At 34.5% G+C, this 19166-nt stretch overlaps 1 protein-coding gene across 1 annotated transcript; it reads right to left on the bottom strand.

Annotated features, from left to right (window-relative positions):
• Nucleotides 1-4368: 4368 nt before the first annotated feature.
• Nucleotides 4369-17245, bottom strand: LOC126812647 (transcription factor GATA-4). Its single transcript, XM_050539092.2, has 6 exons — nucleotides 16716-17245; nucleotides 12085-12632; nucleotides 8544-8716; nucleotides 8188-8313; nucleotides 7000-7111; nucleotides 4369-5480 (listed from the first exon to the last, which is right to left on the bottom strand). Exons 2-6 carry the CDS (start codon nucleotides 12482-12484, stop codon nucleotides 5140-5142), a joined length of 1152 nt encoding a protein of 383 aa, XP_050395049.1. The 5' UTR covers nucleotides 12485-12632; nucleotides 16716-17245; the 3' UTR covers nucleotides 4369-5139.
• Between the last annotated feature and the right edge of the window lie 1921 nt (nucleotides 17246-19166).

Genomic DNA, 19166 nt, shown 5'->3' with positions numbered 1-19166 from the left:
GTAGCCCCTATGAATAATTACAAGATGGGTAGTGCTTTGGGACCAAGTCCAAAAATCAAGATTTTCCATCCTCTCAAAAACCGCTTTTGTATTTTACATACTTTTTTCTGTCTTCTTGTCCAATCCAGATGTGAGATCAAAAAATCATTGGGCTTTATACCGGAGCGGGGTGGGTGGGAGATATTTCATAACAGAAATAAATATGTTCTATATGTTTATGTTATTCCTAAGGAAAGGTTTCATGCATATTTTATTTAGTTGGAAACATACTTTCAGTGGCAAGGTCTTATAATGATTTAATGTTTTGATAAGATCTTATGCCATGTAAAGCACCATTAAAAACACAAACAATTGAGTTATACTAGCTATTAATTTCCTAATGTTCGAATGTTTGTTTCAGTCATCAACATATAAAACAGGTTATATGTACATGATTAATTTAAGGCCAGATTTAAATTTCGCTAGTTTAGTTTTCGCAGTTTCACAGTACATTAATTATAGTTTTGAAAAAGTGCAAAAATTATATAAAATATGAATTTTTGATTTGTAATTTAGAAATTGAAAGTGTAATTTTGGGTCTAATCCTACTGCAACATTCAAAATTAAATATGTCAATGGAGATGGTTCATAAAGGATTATCTTCGGGGACGAAGATCTGTGTCAAAACTTTAGACATATCTGTACAGATTGAAAAACTGTGCATTATAAAATTAAGGCACGGAAAATGAACAGAAAGTGTGCCTTAAAAAGGGGACTATCTGACCTCAACACGAAATTAAGCCACGGAAAATGATGCGTTCAGGGAAATGTAACATAAAATATGGGAACGGAAAATTAGACATGAAACGAAACATTGTGAATCGCTGGTATGACACGTTAATAGATAAGATAAGAGTAAAGATGGGCGGTGATAAATTTGGGTATCTTTTTGATCAAGTGCTCACCAAAACACGACTTCACGTCTGCCTCTTCAACAGCCGTCTGCTCAAATCTGATATACTCCCCTCCATTTATCATATCTCATGGTTGCACCGGCAGGATTCCTGATAAACTTGACTTTACTTATCTTTTTATATACATAAATAGGTAGATATATAGATTGGTAGGTGTATATTTAGACCAGGATGGTCGCTTGAAGATGTTTTGTAGAAGTGAAACAAAATCACTCAAAGCTCGTAGTGTGTAAACCCCGGTGCTATGTCTAATAAGACATACTGGTTCTTGAGACTTCCTAGGTGTAGGAAACTACTTTCCAAGTAGTCTAAATCACGCCACACTTTAAATAATATCATTCATGTTGTGCAACACAGTAAAGGCCCAATTTGGGGGTCGGGGTGTTCAGTGTACGGTGGCTGATTTAGGACACGCAAAAAGAAAAATAATATCTCGAGCGCTCGAGATATTAAGTCGAGCGCTTGAGATACTAAGTCGAGATAATTAAGTATATATCGAGGTTACAGAGTTTTGCTATAGGAGATACCGACATTTCCACTTATCTAGAAGCTCGGGTCTGATCCAAGGTTCTTTTGATAAGACCTTCTCGGCGTTAATTTTAAAAAAAAATAGGTCCAAGTTAAGGGCCAATCGTAACTAAAGACAAAAACATCACACCATGTCCTTGTTAAATGTAAGCGGCAATATTTATTTCCTTTGTAAATGCAATAGACCAAAATTTGCCCATGGGTGCTGATAATCCAACGTCACTGGACATAATATATACGTTCTTGGCGTCACGAAAACTATCCAAATTTTTGTCTAGGGCCACTCTGGAGAGTAGCAAGAGCGTGCAACTTCTCGCGTTCTTAACGTTCGAATGTAGTTACGAGCATGCTGCAATAGGAACTTCCCACTTCAATGAGAAGTGGGGAGCAGAATATATATTGCGTCGTGTGTGACACCCGCCATGTGTTTTATCTAATTGAGGCACAGAAAATCATCTGTTGTCAAGGTTAATTATTCGCAAAATAAAGAGTATTTAATTCAATATAAAATTCTGGAAACGTGTTTTAGTTTGACGTAAAACCAATGTGTAAAACAGACGGCTTGCTGTATATTTCACAGCGATTTCCAATGTTTGCAAACAATCTGACATTTGTAACGATAAACTAAGGGGGACCTCATCCTTTTGTTTAGGTTTAGCGAACGTGTGGTCGATCGTCTTATCAGTTTTATTTGCCTGGCCTTTCGTGATTTATAATGGCGGGTTTGTGTGGTTTGATATACACCACATTTTGCTTTTATTTGAAAAGTTTTGACGCCTATTTTACCAACCAGACATGACTCTCTGACTTGCGTTTATCTTTTCTATTCATATATATTTTAACCATTAAAACTAATTACTACTGCGTATGTTTCTGATCTACAAAGAATAACAACGCGCAGATCGACATCATGGATATTATGTTTTAGTAAAAGATGCTTTAAGTAAGATTTGGATAAAGAGCTGACCACTCTTGCTATAATAGTTATGGTAGATACGAATAAAGAATATATTAAAAATTCCAATCAATTTACTTTATTCTGAGCTAAATTAAGAGTGTTTGAAGTCTCGATTATTAAGTACCATTTTAAGGTCAGTCGATTAAATGGCGTGGATGGTCTAATCCAAGCCATCCAATGTTTAAGAGAGTTGATTATGGACATGATCATGGGAATAAATGTCTAAATCTATATAACATGTGAAACCTGCTGTAGGCAGATTAAGCTCTTACATAATACATAATATTTAAAGATATATTTCCTAAATATACATAGGCACCGATTTCAAAACATATTCAAACTACATTTGTACCAGGAAGAATATATTTGTTACCAAAACATAGTTTTTAAGATACAAATTTTAACATAATCGACATTATGTAGTAAATTTGCAAAATGGTAAACGGAGGAGCGCTGCGTAACAGGATATAAAGGGCATAAGCAGTGGTTGGCGCTCTGTACTAATGAACTATAATCAATTTAAAGGTACTGTCAAGGCTATCGTCCGGACTTGATTTTATGACATAGATATCTTTTTATGTTGTATATGTTCTAAAGATGCATTACGTAAATTTAGATACAGAGCTGGTCGTTCTTACTATAATAGTTCAAAAATAGATAATGCAAAATGAAAATATTGAAAATTTCATTCAAATTACTTTGTTCTGGGCTAAGTTATCACTGTTTGCGGTTTTGGCAAAATACAAGAATTGTTTATTATCGTAACAACGGTACTTGTTTTTTGAGACTTAGCCTCACTTCTCCATTATTAAATTGAATCATTAAATGGCCGAAGCTTTCTAATCATAGTCGGCCAATGATCATCAAATTTACTAGATGTAAAAGGAAAAATGTGAAAATTATTCCATCCCGAAAAATGAAGTGCCCGAAATACGGGACTTTTACTGACTATTGGGTGGGGTAATGCAATTCCCACCCGGAACTCAGAGTTTCAGAAAATCACACAATTATGATTTTGATTCAGTGTGTCTATTTCTCAAACTCAAACTGAAATTCCAGAAAAATTCACTCCACTAGGCGCTACTTGCCGTTATTTTTCGAGATTTTACTACGGATATTTTGTGATTTTAACCTCACTGCTTTGGCTGATTCATTGAACGATGAATTATGATGCTTCAACAAAAATCCTCGTCAAAGCCAGATTACTATTTTGTACAAAGACCGATTTCGATCCAGATTGTTGTGGTATTACATCTTTAATTTCACTATTTGGGACTTCAAGGACATTTGTTCATGAGGATGAACCGCCCGTGTGATAAAGAGTAAACTCAAAATACTCCACGACAATTAGGGATTAACAAAGGATGGACACCAACAAAAATAGTCCCATAATTGAATATTTTGTATCATAGTATTTGTCTGATCATCTTTAACACCAAGAATTGTTATCAGCGTAATAAAGGTATATGCTTCCAGTTAACAATAGATATGGATGAGAGCAGTAGAATCAACTTTTAAAACCATTATGGGCGTCTCCGTTCAAACACCACACTAAAGACTGCATTCAAGTCTCCACTGGTGGAACTCGAACTAACTCAATTGTGATTCGCAATTGTGATAGGTAGAAACACGACTAACAGTTATTTTCGACACACTAAGTTAACAAATTTGTCCGATTTAAAAAAAAAACATTTCCATGTGTAAACTTGAGGAGGTCATATGAAACGAACTAGTCGAATTGATGATGTCACTATGGCATTCTGTAAATGCCGACCAAACCGGGTACCAAGACGTAGCTAATTTCTTCTATGATAAAATTGGCGAAAACATTAAATAAAACGTATAAGACATATAAATACATGTATTTATTTTGAAATATTTGATATATAATATATAAAATCTATAATACCTATACAATTATTATAAATATTAAACAATAAAACTTGTTATTTTGGGATTTTTTTGCAATACAAAAGTACATTAAAAAAATTTTTACGTTACTAAATGTAGTAACTTATATTCTTGTGCACATTAATTTTCTGCTTCTGTCTAATCGTCAAAAACTTCTACGTAAATATGTATGGTTTCGGTTATGTTGTTGTATTTTGTCTATATATATTTGCCTCATACCTGTTTTACTGTATTATCTTGATAACGTTGAGAGAACACTCTACGAAACGTCGCCTTAAATACACTAGTAGCTGTTTTCCATAAGTATGTGTTTTGTTGTTAAATATAAAACAGTTATTTTACCGATAATAAAACAATTGTCCCAAACAAAAACTTTTTTATTAGAAATGTCATTTATTTTATTAGGGCTGCCACCTGATATGGCACATAGGTTTATGTCTAATGAAAAAGGGGGCATGGCGTCTGTGTTGGTCAATATTTCTTTGAATATTCACACTTACTCGTAACATTCCCGTGTAATATGAATGTTTGTACGCATGTCGCAAGACACAGAACTTACTATGACATGCTTACCCTTGCATTCCACTATTAATATATCCGTACCCAACTTTTTACGACCGAAATACGGGGACAGCGTGTCTTATTCAAGTGCACACATGGTGATGTCTGCGCCAGAAATCTCCAGAAAGGAAGGATTGGTTTCGTTTATAAGAATCAAAAATTAGATTGCGATAGAATTCGTCAAAAATATAAAATTGGTATAGAAAAATAGTATGTAATAGACAAACGTCAAAAAACACCAACAGACATAGTTGATAAGGACGGAAGAACATGAGATTCATGGCGCTGTGCATGCGCTGCTTTTGGTGAAATTTCATGTGAGGAACTAGAGCTGTACATCATCATTTTGTGTGGTGACGTACTTCTCTGAAACAGAATTGAATGACTTTCACTTGGCACCAGTGATGTAAGAGATTTTTCGGGAGTCATATTATCGTCAAATGACGCATGTGACCGAATCGGTAACAACATGCCATGTTCATAATTGGATGATTTGATTGGCTGAGATTCCTTTTTGATTGACACATTTTGAGTAGAGCTAAGAACTGAAGACTGGATAACTTTGGTATCTGAAAAATAAAGAATTCGTAATTAACAGAAATTAGTGAACCAGTTAATTTATTGTAAACGATTCCTCTTAAAGGTGAAATAGCTTTTTTCAAAGTTTTGAAGTCTGGGGCCTTATTCAATAAAACCTAAACTAAAATATTTCAAGAATGTAGCCTTTTCATTGGACAAGAATTAAAATTTGCCCTATGAATTTAGTGCTCAGTCAATGAACCTTCAGTATTCTTGAAATATTTTAGTTTAATATTTTATGAATAGGGGCCCGGGTAAAGACAATATAATATATCACCAATTGTGTTGCTCTTTTAAAGGATATACATTTTTTATTTACCGTTCCATCCAGCCAAAAACGGCGGGTATGTTTATACAGATAATTAGCAAACTCAAAGACTACGAAACTATCATCACAAACAAATAATTGTTCAGTATTCAAATAAACGTCTGCTTCACTGCACGTGCGTATAAACACTTGACGACAGGGGGTCGCCATCATAGATTTACAGCGTTTATTTTTTCAAGTGTGCAATGCCTATATGATCTGTGTATTATAGTTTGGTTAGGTAAACGTTTTGATTGAGATATCGTGGTGTTTAGCTATCCGATAGCGTAGATACGAATCTTTAAGCCTATCGCGAGAGATCAGACAAATATTGAAGACTTTTCGTCAGCTAACAAAATAAACATAGATGTAAAGAGATGAATAATATGTAAAACAAATAAAACAGGAAGAAAAACACTAAAAGGGGATTTTTTGTGTAACGTTCACTAACAGACGCCACACACGCCATTTTGGATTATTTACGAAACTAAACTATGGTGGGCCATTACAGAATGCCTTTTATTTGAAAAATAAAGTAAGTCAGATTTTCCAATATGTTAAAGATTGGAATTTAGCCAATAGTTACCTTTGTGAAAAAAAATGTTTAGTAATCACTATTTTGCGAAGGGGTCTTTCAGGGGGAATCCAACTGTCTGCAAAATTCAACAGCCCACTGAATGCTTGTGGCTTGGCTGGTGGTATGTCTTGGACTAACGGAATTTAGATATGCCTACAGACTGCATATCGAATGGATGAATGTGGCGAAAAATGATGTCAGCCAACAGCATGAAAACAATACTCTAAAACAATATTCAGTAAGATTCGAACATGGTCAACACATGAAAATAGGTCCAAGTGTATTTTTCTGCCTTCTACAATATACCCATAATTCGCTTACTGTACCACCCTTAGCAAGTAGCCTAATTTGCCGAGGAGAACCCAAAAATGATACCTGGCGAATCATACTAGGGTAATATACAGTCTACCGTACTGAAAAAGTTTCCTCTGCTAGTGGAGCTAAAATCTCCAAAGTACAGGAGCATGATTGGTCATTTATAAGAGAGTCAAATTTTAAAATGTTCGCGGGGGAGGACCCCCTGCAAGCCCCGGAAAGAGGGGGAGAACACACCCGAAACCCACCCGGGACCCACCTATCTTGTCCCCGCAGTTGCAAAACCTTAAAAAATGGTCTGTTAACATACCCGGTTTATCTGAAGTTTTACTGTTTGCAGAAATTCGTTCTTTTCCCGAACTCTTTGGTTTCCGCTTTCGAGTTTGTATTCCGTCTTTTTTCATTGCTAGTGGTCGATGGATCTGTAACGATATTGATATGATCAGAAGCGCAGTTAAGGACACATTTTTGCCAAATGAAAACCAAACATACTTAGGAAAAATATCAAAACTCATATACAAATTGTAGTTTGAGGGCCCCCATTGTTTTTCTCTTTTTGACTGACAGACACCAAATAAAAAAACAGTTAATCCACTGCTGTTCGAAGTTTAGTTTACAGTCTTTTGGTTCGAATCATCCAATTAACAGTAATGTGTGATGTGAAAGTATAAACCCCTGTAATGTACTTTTAGTACATTTCAATTATTGTTTGTTATTTAAATAGCTATAGAGTTCGAATACGTTAATAAACACGATTTATTAAACCCACCAATGTTATTTTCTACCACGTTTTCAACGATACATTGTCCACTGTTTTCCCAATCAAAAAATAAACCTCAGCTTCTGAGACAGAAACAGTTATCGGTGAGCAGCACAAAAAAAACCCACAAACCTCTTGTCACTCCTGAGTATAGGTTCCGGTATCGCTATCGCACTTTGGGTGCCATAAACGGCCATTACGTGTTGAGATATGCATAAAAGAATTTTCTTTGGTCATAGATTACGAAGCGCCTTCATTCGGACTGATCAATATGAAATTCTCCCGTTCAGAGAAATGGTCCCTTTGACAGCCTATGGTGTTACTCGATTGAACGTTCCCGCGTATAGTGACAATCGAGTGAAACGGGTATCTCTGGCTGCAGCACATACTTCCTCAACAAACTGCGGCGACTGAAACATGTTCTACTCACACTTCCCCAGTTGTCGGAAGTGTCATAACTGTGACAATGCTGAATTATGTGGGGCTCCATTGCAATTCTGTCAATTCGGAACTTTCCGGAGTGACAATCGAGCATCCCTTCTGTTTCATAATTACAATGGGATGCGGGTATCACTACTCTGAACGATTATGTGATAGAATAAACATAATCGCATAATTTAGAGCAAGTGAGTGTAGTGATTAGCTATTGTAGTGTTTCTATTAACTGTGGATTGTTCGTCCCACGGCATGTTATGGTTTTTCTTGAATTGTAATATATTGTAATATAATTATTCTTACCCCATGTAATTTATAGTAAAGACCACAAGCGTTACAGACTGGTTCACCTTCGTTGTTACGTCTCCATAACGTAGTCGTACTTGTATGACAGTTAGAACATGACAATCCAATACGTCTTGAGGCAGACTGAAAAATTAACAGTTTTAGAAAAGATACTATAGAAAAATACACAAGTCTAACAAATTGTCCGGTTTCAAATGCTTTCTGTCAATCACAGAGATTTCTTGGGATGTCATATATTTGGTCGACAGGAAGGCAAATTAAAGCCAAAATCCGCACAGCTGTAAATGGCGTTATTTCTACAAGCCGTCATTACCATGCAATGAACAAAGTTGAATAGAAATAATTATATTTACCAATCGCCTTTGTGGTTTTATTAAAGGTCGGTTAATGCCATTCATTTTATGATAAAGTCCACAGGCATTACACAAATAATGTCCGGTACCATCTCTACGCCATAATGGTGTTGATATCGCTCCACAGTTGACACATTCACGACCTTCTAAATCCGCGAAGTAATCGTGTCCGTCTGAAAATTATAAAATAACAAATTAAATAGTTAATATAGTTTAGCATCGCGTGATCAAGTTAACAAACAAAAACTGTTGATTTTTTGGCCAAACACATTCTATACGCTGCATGCGCAAATTGACATGTTTACCGAAAAATAAGATAGACTGCCAGGCAACGAAACATACGCCCAATGTAACTAATTCGTCTGTAGGTTCACAGAGGTCGTTGAATGATAACTTAAGCTACAAGAAGGTCCATGAGATTCAAAGTGGTCAAGGGTCATAACTATGCAAGTAATTATCAGAAATGAATATGCCTCTGTATCACATGAATAAAAATTTTAAGTCAACCGGGTCATAACTCAATCCTAAAGACGTTTAACAAGCAATTTTGGACGACAGATCGACAGGTTGACCGATAGGGGTGGTGATAATATACGACCAAATTCTAAATGTCTATTTGACCGAACATTCAAAATATTGTTCGTTATTGAAATCTTAGAAATTTTCGATGCGGAATACAAATTTGCGTATCATAATGTTCTACCTTATTTATTTTATAAAGACTTTTAAAAGGCGTAATACATCATTTTACCCTTGTTAATTTTATTGTAAAGCACATGTTATTTTTCTTGAATAGCGTGTTATTCTTTTTAAAGAACTCGTAGACCTGTATAAACTCATTTTGGTATTTTAACCTCTACATCTCAGTACGGTTTCAATCATTCAGTATACGTTAGGGATAATTTTGGTTTTCAGCTGAATTTTTAGACAAGCGTAAAATTTGTGAGGATTGGTGGTAATTAGCTTTCTTATATTGCAACAAAATCAAAGAACTACTAGAAATAGAAGGATAAAATCTATTTAATATACTGAAAGCCTAAAAGTTAATTCTAAATTAAAGCGGAGACATTTAAAAATCTAAAAACAAAATACAGCTGTGGTTTGAAATTATCATACTTTTCAGTATATTATGCTGTAATACTATATATTTAGTTTTTACCATTCCGTCTTTCGCCCCAATAAATTCTACGCCTTTGAGACCATAATTAAAATGCAATAGTCGAAAAGTACGTAAATTTTAGGACACGCTGTCCTAAGAGTAGGTGTTTAATTATTTCAATAAATTAACCCACATTTTGCTGAGAAAGTGGTCGAAGTTAAGTGGAGATTTGTATCACCCGTGGCGAACGTGATAAAGTTTTATCAGATTGACCAACGAAAGAATGCCACATTTGAGGTATTGAAATGCTCTGATTCTTATCTTGGGTATGGCCACTTTAGATTAAAATCGATACTATCTTCAGAACAACCCGAAAATTTTAAAAGGTCAAATGAACTTAGTGATTAGTGATGAATAAAGTTGGTCGGTCATCTTTTGGGCAAATCATTCCTGTCCAAGTACGTAATACTAATTATACCCAAACACTATCGCGAATACTTTTTCTTTTCATGTATTGAATATTCAACACATATTCGTTGTGCTTTCAATTTTTTTTAAACTTGGTTGCGTTCTTCGTTACAACGTCATGTTGACTATTATGGTCTAGTTTATAATTTACGCACCTTTCATGCATATTTTTCAATATTTATAGTGGCGTAAGCTCAATTTGAAAAGTTTAATTTGTAGCGAATATACAATCTCCAAGAAGTAAACATGTTTAGGATAACATTTCATAAACATTTATAGCGAATTTTTGTAACCTCGCATGGTGACCTCTTTTTGTTCAAAAATGATAGATTTAATGTCGACTTATTTTTGCGACTTTCGTTTACATCTGAGTTTCTGTTTTCTTGAAGAAAACTAATTTTGGGAAATTTGAGACTCGACGCGTGTTGAATTTGTTCTGTGTAAATCTAGGGAGCACGTTCTTGATAATCCTGTCATAACACGGATGACTTAGTAATCGTTCAGCTGTAAAATTATAACTGTAAGGTTTGTTTTCTTTACATAATTAGAGCCTACGGGGGTTGTCTTTTTTTATTTCTTTACGGAAATATTATATAATTGGGGCCAGCAACTGTAGTATATTTATTCTTATAAAAAAAATTGCCAAATTTATTTAAATGTGCATAAAAAAAGAGAACAAAGAGGAAAAAGTCAAAACCTGAAATTCTATTTAAATTAATCCCAATTTGAAGTCTGTATAGTATATAATTTTAGATTTTTGGCATATAAACTAGAAAATGAATAGCAACCCAAGTGAAATAAGTTGTTTTAATTTGTTCTCTCAAGAAACATACGACAACTGAAGAAACTTGAAGACCCACTACCCAGGTAACAACAGTACCAAACTGTCAAATGGTTTAAGAAAAGACGTATACATTGTCTAATTTGTATTGAAATCAGCCAAACAGTTTAGAAGCTGTAGAAAATGTCTAAATGAGAAGTAATTATTTTCTATAAAATCAGATACTATGTTTTGAATGACAGATGAAATGCAATTTGCTTTTCGGTACAACCAAAAACGATAGGTTGCCAGGCAACGAAACATGCGCACACTGCCGTTAAGTCGTCCGGCAAGTCAACGAGGGATGTCGCACTTTTTTTTTTTGTCCGTAATGAAAACATTTACAACTCACTAAAATCTGATTACGAGTAACAAGCCATTAGTAATTATCAGTAATCATTAGAATTTGTTTCGATTGCTTGTCTCGTGACCTTAAACACTGTGTATAAATTTATATTAACTTTAGCCTCTAGCGCGTCCACAAGATTTCTCAAATGACCAAGGGCCATAACTCTAGCAGTAATTATCGAAATTGTTGAAAATCAACAGGATTCTTGGTCTCATGACCTTAAACACAGGGTATAATTGTATTCAATCGGATATTAACTTTAGCCTCTAGAGCGTCCGCAAGCAATTGTGAACGCCGGACGGACGGGGGTGAGAGCAATATACGACCACATTTCAATGTGGGCGTATCAAAAAAGGGGTGTATGTTGTAGGAACTAAAATAAAATAGAACCGAAGTACGCAGCCTGGAGATTTCATTTTTGATATATCTACTGTTGTCAGTTACGATATGCATATTTTAAAAATAATAAAAACTACAATTTAGCATATTATGTTATAAGTATTTTCATGAACTGACCATGCGTATCACTGGCATAAACTTTACCATTTAGTTCGAAATACCCGACGAATTAAAACCACTTTCAAATATATCTGACATCGTTTATAGTGCAGTCTAAATGCGCAAACGTTATCATCATAGTGGCTAAAATTAAGCTCCAAAGAATTAAGAGAGTTGATAAATAAGTGTACTAGATCTCCATGTAGAGTCGGTTAATGAAGTCAAAGTATCAGACGTATGCCAAAACATTGTAACATTGACATTGTGAAGATAACAAGGATTAAATTTCCTTGAAACCAATTCTTACCTGGTCCCGTTCGCCAAAGCCCGGGTTGTAACGTCATACTGTTAAATGTTGACCACCGGCTGATCTCGTTGCTCATGTAGGAAGGATATGGGCTGATTCCTGGTGGCCGGGGTAGGGTTGTGGAGTAAACTCCCTCTGATCGCCCCGAGGGTGGGGGTATATGGGAAGCAGATGTGGGACTGTAACCATAGCGTTGGGATACTGCTCCAGAGTACGAATTATCAATCTGGTTATAGGCATTGCTTACGTTACTTCCGGTCTGGCTGCCATATTGGATAGGTACAACACTTCTTGGAGTTGGAACATGTAATGAACTTCCGGTGCTAGGATAAAGATAGGAACTAGGTGTTGAGGCATCGTATCCCTGAGGTGTAGCCTCCGTCATTGAGTTCTGAAACATGGTTCTCAATTGATAACAAGCGCGATACCGCCTCACTAACAAACGATTATTCTATCTTTGGGTTCCAACAAATCGTTCCTCTTTCCGGTAAAAATATTCAAAGTAGTTCATCTAAATTCACTAAAGGTTGAAACGGTTCATCTGATTTCTGAAATACAAAAACAAAGAATTTATGTTTAAATGAATTTTAGTTCAGACCCAACTCAAAACGATATTTGGATGAAACCGACATAAATTGGCATATTATGATGATACAAGCATTAACGGTTGGAAGGAAATGAACCGTTACACAAACTTACTTAAATTATTTTATTTTGAACTTGTTAAAAAAAAAATATTGTCAATTACTATCCGAAATTTGTAACACAGCCCGATGTGAATAAGCTGTTCAGATAAGAGTGATTGTCCATCTAATATAATATTCCAAATCACGATCATTTCCATTTTAGAAATTTTACAATTGGAATTATCACGGATCGACGTAACCTTTAAGAATCATGTACCCACCGTTAAATGCTGTTATAGATGTTATATCAGACAAAACGAAACGAAGTAATGAAACGACTTTTATCTCTAACTTCTAACTTGGTATTTGATAAGACCAGATGATAAGCGTACTGGTTGTTCATTTTAATATATCACGCCCGTATTTATAGAAAACTGATGGAACAGGCTTATTGTGTTATCAATACAATGTAATTTAAAGGAGCACAAGCTTATAAATAAATATCAGATATTGAGATTAATACGATACGCAATCAAAGATACAAACTACATGTATATAATGCATTAGTCCAATAATTATTCAAATCGATCGATCCTAACCAAAATTATGGCTATTATGCGTGGTTACTGCTGATGCTATATGACCCACAAGACCGTGGGTGAGCACACAGCCCAATATTTATATAGTTAATGGTGTCCCAGGGCCTGCGGGGGTTGGTGGGCGGGTGTTTACCCAGAAATTATGGGCTGGGTGGCTAGAGTCTGATGAGCCAGGGGATATGTTTGCCATTGGTTGAGCAATATGGTTATGAAGTAATGGAGACCAGAATCTACCAATAGCATTGTAAATCGCATTGAAACCACGTGATTTTTTCTACTAAAACATAAACCCACAACCCATATACCCTTTGAATTAGACCATGCAGTATTTTTACGACATGTAGCTGTAAACCTCTAGTTAAGGCCAAATTACAAAGATATTTAAACTGAAATCGTATCTATAATTTGTTTACAAATATAGATATATGGCAAAAACTAATTATTTCTGGAGTACAGCAATCATTGAAAATCAAAATTACACGGTTACTCTTCACTTTAAACGTCATCAAAGTTAGTCATCATCATCATTATCATCATCGCTGTCACTACATGTGCAAACATCAAATTCGGTCTCTTTAACAGTCTTTTTGTTTCATTTTCACATTGTCTACAGTACAACACCGGTGCGGTTTCCCCTTGTCAGTGGTAGAGGACGAGGGGGTCTGGACAGGACAGTGCCCAATCGTTCGGATGGAACGTAAAACAATAGTTTAAGCAATATTTGATTCAACAAACTAAATCGGATTGAAGAACGGGCAAGGAGCTATATAAGTTCTCGCAAAACAGTATTTCTACTAGTATATCTGAAAATCTTTATTTCTGCAAATATATACATAATATGCAACAAAGATAAGAATCAAATACAATTAAACATTTGTTGCATATTCTGTATATATTTGCCTACTGTTCACATACCTATATCATTTGCTTGATAAAGACGAGAGTTTCCTCATCGAAACGTCGCTTAGTATTAAACTCAGTAATTGTGTATCCATAAAATTGTACCTTGTGTTAATATGTTCAAATACTAACTGCCAATCAAAGAAGACCTGGTTTGTGTCGAGTGAACGTTAAACCAAACCCCATTTCTCTCTCTCAGTTTAAATATTTGTTGGTACATGTACTTTATCCTCAAATAGGCTACTATCTGAAAAAGGGGTTTACAGATATTATAGTAGAAATAATTTTTGGGGAGAAGTTATATGGGTCCTTGTCTATTGTTAAATCCTATTCAGTTTATCGAAATAATTGCTTAAACTAAATACCGTTATCAATAATTATTGATATTTTCCATAAAGGGAGATAACTCCTTGTTACTTGTGCCGTTAATGGATTTCCAAAATTTTGTATGTTACCTTGTCCATTATGTTTTCTGCATTTTTGTTCAAATCAAAATTCATTCTTTGCCGAGGATGGGGGCATCGGATGTTTTCGCCAATAGTTAATTTTATGTCAACTTCAGAATTGTTAGTACATGTATAAATATAGCATTTACTTGACATTTATGATGAGTTCATCGGGCATTAAATTGGGTTATTGCAAATGTATTTCATGGAACTATCGGATTTGTTTGCAAAGTAGTGGGCGCTTTTTTTTTCAGGGTGCGGCACTTATCCCACTACTTCGGTACTAAAGAGGCGTTGTTGATGATAGTATTCTAGAAGAAAGATTGTCTAGCTTAATTAATAAATTAAAATGTATATTTCATAATTAGTAAGTCTGACTAACACGAAAAAAATATTTCGACTGTTGAGTACCAGGATCAGATCTAGGTTGATTAATGTTACTTGTCCTTATGCACGTAAAAGAATCATTGACGGTTGAAATTCGATTTCCCTCATTTCCCTGTATGGCATAAAGGTGGGATGTTAAAACCAATTTCATTTCATTCTCTTTTTTTTAAATTTACATATATGTACAAATTATGTTGTTTCCATTTTAGATATGCTTTTTATTTAGAATAATGTAAAAGTCGACTATGAAACAAATATCCATTGTCTTGTTAGGTCAACGATGGGTTATCTCGCCCAAATTAATGACATCATTAAAATTAGCTGGCTCCACTAATTAGGACAATAATTAATACCTATCTTATCTGAAGGACACTGGTATTAGAATGTGGGTTGAAAGGTCGTAAGCTAACCAAATAATAGTTTCTTCGATCTGCATTAAATAATCTACAAAAAATTCCCAAGTTTGCATAGTACAAGACTTAGATTGAAGGGGCCACAATACAGGAAAAAGAAAGGGTATTATTTCAATCTTATTAAAGCGGCACTATATAATACTCTATTAAAATGATGAATATTGTATTGCTCTTGGTCTTCTATAGAATCATTTCACATTAAATAAAGCGATTTTATTGGAAATTAACGCCTCGCCAACACTTTTTGTCAGCATAGGACTACCATGACAATGTAGTTGGTCCATTACAGGTACATGTATACCCACAAATATAATTTTGTTTGCGCAATCCATAGCACTACACTACGGACCAATAAACATCAACTAACATCAGCGATTTGATTCGTTTTCTATATTTACAACATAACTAATAAATGCGTTTTAATGGGCATAGTCCCTAATGGTTATGTCGAAATATAAACTCACAACATTGCACTCAGTGTCGTCAATACAGAAATAAAGCTTTTTTGCAAATATTATGTTTTCTTTTTTCAGATATGTCCCTGCATATTTATTACCATAATTCACGTATGACGAGGGACGTTCTTTCTACTATACTTTGCCGGGCGGTCTATAATCATTGCTTAATTTATTGTGAGCTTGTTATGTAAGTTTAGTATCATTTGATGTTTCTTGGACATTACAAATACCACACTTTCAGGCAAAACTGCAGTTGACAGTCATATATTATAGTCTACAAAATGTCAAATACAAACACACAAAATGAAACAATATTACATGTAGTTATATTGAAACTATCCAAACATCTAGGAAATGGTTTTAAGTACGGGATAGTAAGCACACACTGTCTCGCTCGCGACATATTATTATTATTAGCGTATGGAGACAATGCTTCGATTTTAGGACGGGATCTGTGCTATAATTAGTAACAAACAATTATATCAAAATTATTTTAGACACAAATATTTGAAGGGACTAAGCATAAAATATATCTAAATAAATGTATTCATCAAGAAAGAAAGAGAGTACGGTGTCATTTTCACAGTCATACATTTAACCATTCCCGCCATAGGTTGAAAATATTTGATAACAAATATCTTATATATATTCAGATTAATATTGCAGAAACAGAAACCGTAGGTCTACTTGCCCAATATCGAAATGTCAATTTGTATTCTTTGTTATGGTTGCTACGTTAATCTGTTAGACCTTAAAACGTTTATCACGGAAAATAAGGGAAATCAGGAAAATGGTCACTTACCTTATTTCGGATAATATATGTAGTGAAAATTCCAAATGTCTGTCAACCTCTAAAAGTCGTTGTTAGGAACTCACATATCATAACTATATTAACTTTATAATTATCACAGAAGATATAAAAGTCTGTATTTTAAGTTCAATACAATTATTTATTACTTTTGTTTAATTTTCCCAATTGTCATTAATCTTGAAATTTTATTCATTAAATATCCCGTACAACAATTCATCCCACAAAAATCAAGGTTTATAGTTAATTCCTATTTCTTTTAGTGTCTAATATAAATAACGTATTAAAACTTCGGAAGAATGTTCACTGTTTTCGAAATAATTCACCTAATTCAGAATTATCAAAGTAAACCGTAAGATGTTCCATTTCAATTTTAGGAGCTTCAATTAAAATACTGCCACCATTTCAGACTGAACTTATCCCAGTCTTTAATAACCCATAGTTAAATGCCGAGTTTATCGCTATTTAGGTTTAAAGCTCTGTGCGAACTGCCGTTATCTTTACACCAAGAGAGAGCAAAAAAATCGACTAAGAAGGCAGACGCTTCATACTACGATGGAGGTTTTGAATTTCAAAACGTCTTTAAAATAAAGAGGGATGCTTAAACAGCGTGCGTATCCTGTTTTTCTTGGGATCTCTAAGGATTATTTTAGACTTATCATGAAAAACGATATTGTTTTATGAAATATCGTTAAGATAATGTATTCTAATCTTGATAAAATAAAGTAGTAACGTTTGATTTCATAAAACATATTTCAATAAGATTTATATAAAAAGGCCCACGCATTAATTAGATTATTCATTAATTGACTAAACGTTAAGGGGTATCCCATGTATATTTCATTATCCATAACATTTGCATTGGTAAATATTGCTTACATACGAAACTTACGCGGCCTGTCAACAAATAGCTATACATTTTAATTCCATTGACGATTTTAGTCGAAAACACTAAGTACACTTTGAGAATTTTGCGATGTATTTATTCTGTTTCCATTTAATGAAATTTAAACTGTTTATTTTTTCATTGTCTTGCGTGTATGAAAGACGTAAAACGGATTGGAGCCGCATTATGAAATATTATACTGGCGGCTATTCAGGACAGATCTATCAAAGTAGGGGGTAACGGTGGCTAAGTGTGTAAGACGCTGGCTCGCTAGCCTGGAGATCGGGTGTTCGATCCCTGCATTGGCCGAGAAAGTTCATCCAGATTTTCCGACGTGGTTCCCCCTTGGCAGTGATGCAGGACGGAGGGGCTGACAAGGACGAAAACCCGAGGTCCCGTGTACACATTGGCGTGCACGTAAAACATCCCTTGACAGTTGGAATTCGATATAAGAGTATATGCCGTAGTGCCCCTGTCCGGGCAAAATTTCCCTAATAGCACACTGAATGGCGTATGCCCGTCTTCATTAGCCCACTTTGGAGCAGAACAGAAGGACGTTAAACCCCATTTCATTTCATTTATAATCAAAGTAGACAATTCTGAGTGCTGAATGTTTTGTTTACTGATAAGATAATTACAATTATATTATGATGGGTTTCTCCAATTTAAAAACTTGTCAATATCAATACTATTACATGGCCCAAACATCTAATGATTGGGGAAAATAGTCCTTTGTCTGACAAAATATTGATAGAGAAATAAACTAAAGAAAGGGAGAACTTTGCGCTCTGGTCGATATATTAGTTTTTGACGACAATTTCATGTCTATAAAACTGATAACGGTGCCATGTTCACAGTTAAAAATCAAAAAATAAAATCTGATATGAGATATGACAATGTTTAAAGACTATCTCAGTTTACAGTTTTGGTTTATAGGTATATGTACGGACTTTCAGAACGCCATTGTTCACCCGAATCAAATTGGTCATGAAAAATGACAAAAAGATTTGATCGTTTGAATAAGATAACAGCGTTTCAGTTTCTTGTGATGATTTGACGACCGTTATGAGTTATTTCGAAACATTTTAACTCAACTGTAAAAATAAAAATTCTAATAAATAAAATTGTCAAGAAACTATATATTTTAAAACAACCACTACAGAATTTTCTTGGATCCTCATTTAATTTGCAATTTGTAATCGAGCATTTCAAATTTTACCCATATAAAATCAATAAATGAATGGATACTAAGGTAATAAACTGCAAAACTAGTTTTATAATGGCGGGAAAAACGTACATGTCCATGTCATAGCAATATCGATCCATATTCTATAATGATACTTCAACATGATTATATATCAGAATTTACAATGTATAGCAAAGTATTCTAACGTGCGGAAAAAAAGAGGTGTTATAGTTTTAGTTTTATGCACATACAAATTTTATATATTTGGACCTTGCTTTTCTTTTTCATTAAAGATCTAATATCAATGTTTTTATATTTTTCGTCAAAATACCACCCTTCCGTATACTTTGTCGACGTACAATAACAGAGCATG

The sequence above is a fragment of the Patella vulgata genome, chromosome 1 (genome assembly GCF_932274485.2).
Source record: "Patella vulgata chromosome 1, xgPatVulg1.2, whole genome shotgun sequence".
Lineage (NCBI taxonomy): Eukaryota > Metazoa > Mollusca > Gastropoda > Patellidae > Patella > Patella vulgata.
The sequence above is the reverse complement of the archived record's forward strand: the minus strand, read 5'-3'. Positions and strand labels throughout refer to the sequence as shown.